Source organism: Dama dama, chromosome 8 (genome assembly GCF_033118175.1).
Source record: "Dama dama isolate Ldn47 chromosome 8, ASM3311817v1, whole genome shotgun sequence".
NCBI classification, from domain to species: Eukaryota; Metazoa; Chordata; class Mammalia; order Artiodactyla; family Cervidae; genus Dama; species Dama dama.
In genome coordinates, this window is record NC_083688.1 from 48,779,592 (window position 1) to 48,786,245 (window position 6,654).

Genomic DNA, 6,654 nt, shown 5'->3' on the forward strand with positions numbered 1-6,654 from the left:
CCAGAAATCATGATGTTAGCTTGATATGTGTATTTTTGTATTCTAAATATTCTTAAGCTCTGTTTTGAAATGCAGCTGCTTTTGGATATGGGTCGTTTGGGGTCATGGTGTTAAGTAAGGAGCACAGCACTGTTGGCTCCAGGGCTCACTGGTCTCTACTGAGGCAAGACCCTGCTTCAGAGGCTACCCAATGCTTGTGAACCATGAAGTGTCTGATTCTGGCTGGTGGGACCTAGGACCGTGTGTGTGTGTGTGCTGGGCATTGTCGCTTCTAGCCCTTTTGAGTGGCCCTGTCTCCAGCCAGTGCTGACCAGTAGTCAGCTGAATGCAGAGGGGGCCTTTAGGACATCTCTGAGATTCCCCTCTGTGCAGCTCTCTCCCATCTCATGCTCTGTCCTGGAACCCGAGCAGCCAGTGTCTTCCCTGGACTCTGAGTTCTCCTCCTTTAACTCAGGGACCCACCCTGATTTCACCTTCCAGGCTGTAAGCTGAGGCAACAGAAGAGCTTACTTCCCTTGTTCCTTTTCTCTCAAGGGATCACAGGGCTTTGCTACATGATGTTCAGTGTCTTAAAAATCAGTGTCATATTTTTGTCTGGTTTTTGGTTATTTCACATGAAAGTAGAGGGTCATAATAGAAGGTAGTATGTACAGTAGACACTCATCAAGTACTATAGAAACACTTTTAAAATATTATAGAAATACTTTAACAAATCATCACACTAAACAGGCAGTTTTAACTATAAGCCTGACTAGAAATGATCACCAATCTAATTCTTCTCTCCTGTTCTGGATGAGGATGTTAGTATTCTTGGCAAGTATATCACACTCAGGGACAATGTGTTTACAACCCATTAAGGCTGATCTCTCTTGTGCAGTAATTGGGACCTTATTCCTATGCAGAATTCAGGACCACGGTTTTCATGCCATCCCAGGACCAAGGATAATTCTTCTGCGGGGCTCCTAGGCTGTTTTAAGATTCTGACTCCCCAATACCATCAAACTGACTAGTGTTCGACTCTTTGTGACCCCATGGACTTGTAGCCTGCCAGGCTCCTTTGTCCATGGAATTCTTCAGGCAAGAATACTGGAATGGGTAGCCATTCCCTTCTCCTGGGGATCTTCCCGACCCAGGGATCAAACCCGGGTCTCCTGCATCACAGGCAGATTCTTTATCATCTGAGCCACCAGGGAAGCCCCATACTTATAGAATCCAAAGAGATAAACACCAGAGGAGTTCGACAACTTGAGGCTTTTATCAGCTGCCCATTCATGAAGATACAGAAATGGACACACTCGAATAAACTTGCCTCTGAATGTCAGTTAATCAACAATGGTCTTACCCAAGTAACCACTTCTACAGATGATGTCAACCCATTTAAGCTTCTGAAAGTCTTCCAGTGCTTGAACTCCATGCTTCCTTAAAATCCTATATAAGATCAGAGGCTGGCTCTGATCAGGGAGGACTCTGTTTGACCAACATAGCTCTTCCCTACCACAGTAAAACAAATCCAACAGTAAATTCAGCTGGGTTTTTTTTTGTATCAGCTATGGAGTGGTAGGCTCATCAACCTCTGAGAGTTTGATATTCTCTCCAGTTTCATAATTGCTCACTTGATTTATTATGGTTTCTTATTTATTATCAGCAGCTATCATTACTTGAACATCAATTAAGCTAGGCATTCTGGCAGCTATTTACATATTTTAGATCTGGATTAACTAATCCACTACTCTATCTGAAATGAAAAGGTAAAGCTGAATTTATTGCTTACTGTATGGTAAGAGACAGCTTGGTTGGTCAGGCATAACCTCATGGAGCAGAATTCAATAACTCTGTAAATGTTGAAGGAAGCTGCAAATACAATCTCTGAGATATCTTATATAAAAATAGAGACATGGTTTTACTAAAGGTATGCTAGTAATTACCTCACATAGGAAAATATATGTTTACTAGACAGTGGGAAAGTTTTTACCTTTTTCCAGGTTACTGTATTTCCAGGGATTATCTACTAGATGTTAGAATAGAACATTTCACTGAAAGTATATCATCAGTACCTCATTAAATGCTTCTTGATGAAATTTACTTAGGAAAAATAGCCAAGTATCATGCAACAACATCTCCTATCATAAAACACGTGAATATAAATTTATTGGGTGGAAAATAGGGAAAGGGACAAAAAAGATGGGATGGTTCTGAACTGATATCATAGAATTCATAAAAGGATAAACTTAGGTCCAAAATCCTCAGCCCACATCAAAGACTTCATGTTCTGATGACTGTGGAAACAGGCCAGCCCTAGTTGCTGGGCTCAGGCAATCAGGGTGATGAAGCTGTTCTAAGTTGAAGAAGCTGCTCTGTCAAGGACATCACTTTCTCTCTAGTCCAGAGTGGCACTTCTTGGGCACAAGTCTATTCTGCTTACTCTCCCATCGATGCAGAGCAGACTGGTTTGATGTGCTGTTGTGCCTTTTATCTTGGTCCTGCTGGAAAGAACACACACCCCAAACTGTTCAAAACAACTGGAGAGCTGAGGACCTATTTTGTCTTTATGAAGGTCATTTTCTTCCCCATAAATATAGGTGGTTCTAATCGAGACAGCATGGGAGAAGTAGAGCTTTTAAGAAAGAAATTCAGTTCACTGGTTTTCTAAGCAGTACGGTAAAGAAATCTACAAATTAGTGGAGTGAGTAGCTGGATGAAGAGAGGACTTGTGTAATTAGAAATCTGAGAAGGAACAAATCCAGAATTGCTTAAGACAGTTAAATATTCTACCTCTTCCTGCCACCTGTCTTCCCGGGGAAGCCTCTGCAACCGGTTTTTGGTCAGCTCAAGTTGTAGACCGTCAAACCTGCACTTAAACCAGCGGTGAGCTTCTTCCAGGTTAGCTGTTATCTGAATGTACAAATGTTATTAAAAATTACAACAAAGAAACAGTTTAAGTTTTTCTGTGTACCAGTTTGACTCTTTTTACACTGTATAATTTAAAAGCTTTATTTCCCCCCACAACTAGCAAGTGGGTTTCACATTAGTGTGAAAGTTTTCTTACTCTAGCCAGTTTGAGAGACTTTTTACCTAGATATTAAAGACTTACATTCTGACTGCATGGTCTTTGCAACCTATTTGCATGTACACATCCTCCTACAGATGAGAGAATAATTTCTGAATGTGGAGTTAAAGAATGCATGCAGCCCTGCTACTTTACATGCATTTGTTAATATTTTCTGGATGTGAAGTGAGGTGAGAGAGAACTCAAAAAAAAGGAAAGGTAGGCAAGAAAGTGTCAGATGGCACTGAAAATTAATGTGGTGGTCTGAGCCACATTCTGAATTTGAGTTCTGTTCTCTAAGACTAAATACTTCTCCAGAGTCCCTAAACTATAAAGACTAGATTTTTTTCTGCTGTTTTATGAAAGGAATAATAAATAAGTATAAATAAGAATAAATTAGTAAGAACACTGGAGTAGCTTAGTGTAAATTGTACTCTTTATTTCCTTTATCAAAATATTTTATACTTGGGCCCCTAAGCACAAACTTCCAAATTATCTTTGTTAGACTTGAAAACAGTCCCTCTAATAGTCTGCCTTTGAAGATGATCTGGAATCAGTTTCATTTACTTGACAAATATCTGAGTGCCGATATGTGCCTGGCACTCCACTAAGGACTTGGGATATTCTGATATTTTGAACATGGAGCCAACAGGGTTTTATATAAAGGTTGCTTCAAAATGGCTCCACAACATATCCTCTAGAATAAAAAGTAAAATGACTGACTTCCCTCTCTTGATTACTTATGTTTCATGGACAGCATTTTCATGTTTTGACTCAGTTCTCAGAGAGTAGTATATTTCTCTCTTGCTTGAGAAGGCAAATTTGGGAGCAGAGGCTTCATCTGGCTTGTTCACCCTCTAATCTCCATCACCTAGCACAGTGCCTGCCATGTAACAGGTCCTCAAATCTGTGCTACTATGTACCTGTCTCCTATTAACCAGGGCACAGTGTGGGTACAAGTGTGAGATAAGAAAGCAGAGCTCTCCTTGTCATTAATTCTTAGAAAGCCACAAAGCTAAGTGTTTTCCAGTCTGTGCATCCTGATGGTAGACACCTCTCCCACACAAATGAAACCCCGCTTTTCTCTGGCACTCTATCAGAAGTGGAGGGAAAGATACTTGTAGTGGCATCACACATTATATCTCTCCTCTTGTATGGTGAATGAGAAGGGAGCTAACATATATGCAGACTTACTCTGAGCCATCTATCAGAGAAACAGTGGTAGGTAACAACTTCCTGTTACAGACGTGGTAACTGATGAGTTAAACAATGTAAACCTAACTTTACTTAGGCATAGGAAGTGTCACAGTTGGCAAACTCACAACAGGAGTCCATAATCCGTTTAATATACCATTCTGACAGTCATACTGTCATGTAATTTAATGTCTATAAAAGGGACAAGCTGGCAGCAACGTCACTGTGCTACCTTTAGTCAAAGAATCTCCTTCCTTCTCTGGATAATGAGGGGTGGTCGTGGTAGACTAATAATTTCGAAGATCTTTTCCAGTTCTAAAAAATGTAGGATTTTACAAATAGCTTCTATAAATCAACAACAAAAAGTCCAACTGAAAACCAGGTTTTTTTTTTGTAAATAGACATTTCTACAAAGAAGACATACAGATGGCCAGTAGGCACACAAAAAGATGCACAACATTGCTAATTACTAGAGCAATGCAAATCAAAACTACAAGAAGACACTACGTCACACTGGTCAGGATGTCCATCATTAAAAAGTCTATAAATAACAAATCCTGATGAGGATGTGGAGAAAAGGGAACCCTCTTACACTCTTTGTGGGAATGCACCCTGGTGCAGCCACTACGGAAACAGCATGCAGGTTCCTAAAAAAACCAGAGCCACCATATGATCCAGAAATCCTACTCCTGGGCATACGCCTGACAACACTGTCATTCCAAATGATACATGCACCCTATGGTCATGGCAGCACTATTCACAAGAGCCGAGACATGAAAACCACCTAAACGTCCGTCGACAGGGAGCAGATAGAGAAGATATGGTGCACACACACAGTGGAGTATTGCTCATCCACACGAAAGAGAGCAAGCACGCTGTTAGCAGCGACACAGACGGGCCTAGACATGGTCACACCGGGCGAGGTGAGTCAGAAAGGAAAACACCACAGGACAGCACTTACACATGGAATGTAAGGTATGACGGAAATGAACGTATCTGTGAGACAGCCTCACAGACATAGAGACAAACCAGTGGTTACCAAGGGGGAAGGGAGTGGGGGAGGGAAGGAGTCAGACTTTGGGATTAGCAGATATAAACCAGGACACACAGGACAGATAAACAACAGGCTCCTTCTGTACAGCACAGAGAACTACCGTCAACATCCTGCGATAAATCACGATGAGAAAGAATATATGTGTAACTGAAGCACTCTGCTACATAGCAGAAATTAACACAATGTTATAAATCGGCTCTATTTCCACAAAATATTTTTTTAAATGTATGATTTTAAATACCTTCAAAAAGGCCTATTTAAGAGAAATCAAATTCACAAATTAATAAGGTCTACCTTATATTTCTAGTTATTGGTGGAAAAGTGTTTCTACTTTTATTAGTTCATGTCAAATAATAATCACTAAAATTCAAACACATGCTGGTCTTCCCTTATATCTAGTGGTAGAGACTTGGACTATCAAGTTAATATCAGTATTTCAGTATTCTATGATCTCTCATCAAGACACAGAACCTTAATCTAAAACTATTTGTTCTTTATAACATGTTAGAGGCGATAGTGAGTAAGGTATTGGTTCTTGCCTTTTGCACTTCTGACAACTGTGTTAATGGAGGATTTTACAGAGACTTTTGTGTTTCAAGGTCATCCGTGTGTCTGGCTCACCTGCTCTGATTCCACACTGGCTTCTTTCAGCTTATTCTCTGTCGCCTCTTTACATTTCTTTAGGTGTCTGATAGTTTCTTCCAATTCCTGAAAATGTGATACAAAGATTTTTACAAACTCCCATGTGCCATATATGGGAGAAAAACCTTCAATATTGTAATAAAAGACAAACCAAATTATGAAAGTATGATGGGATACTTTCTAATTCCAGGTGCTACCAGACTATAAGCTAAAAACTTGTTTTCAGTTTAACTGACTGTATACACATTTGTACATGATGACAGATTTTGATTTATTGATTCTCCTGAGGAAAGGTGATTAACATTTCTTTCTAGAACTGAGTGAATAATATTCATAGCAGACAATCTCTGTTGGAAGGCAAGAGCTTGATGCTCTCCTGAAATCCCTTTTCAGGAATAAAATAAGCTTTTCATTAGGTTGGGAATAGGCAAAAGTCCTGTAATGGCAACCGACAGAGAGATCTGAGCTACAGGTAAGAACCAAGGAGTCTAAAGTTCCTGAAAGACTATGAAATTCAGAAGTCTTACTCAGTAACTAGTGTTTTGCATATGTGAGCCTTAGCTGTTCTTTAAAAATGAGGTTTTTTTCTTTTTAACATTGAAAATGACAATGAGGTGCCATATTCAAAGCTACAGGCTTCTTCCTAGATATGATTCTGAGGTCTTAGCTAATATGAACAACTTGTAAATTTGTTTTCTTCTCTAGAGCCTAGAAAAGC

At 39.9% G+C, this 6,654-nt stretch overlaps 1 protein-coding gene across 2 annotated transcripts in view; it reads right to left on the reverse strand.

Annotated features, from left to right (window-relative positions):
• Nucleotides 1–2,241: 2,241 nt before the first annotated feature.
• CCDC150 (coiled-coil domain containing 150) overlaps nucleotides 2,242–6,654 on the reverse strand; it is a 94,114-nt gene continuing 89,701 nt past the window's right edge. For both annotated transcript variants that reach the window (XM_061149097.1, XM_061149098.1), the window contains 3 exons: nucleotides 5,916–6,002; nucleotides 2,773–2,892; nucleotides 2,242–2,480 (listed from right to left, as the gene is read on the reverse strand). In XM_061149097.1, coding sequence (XP_061005080.1) covers nucleotides 2,367–2,480; nucleotides 2,773–2,892; nucleotides 5,916–6,002 — 321 coding nt within the window. In that variant the 3' untranslated portion in view covers nucleotides 2,242–2,366. The remainder of the gene's footprint in view (nucleotides 2,481–2,772; nucleotides 2,893–5,915; nucleotides 6,003–6,654) is intronic.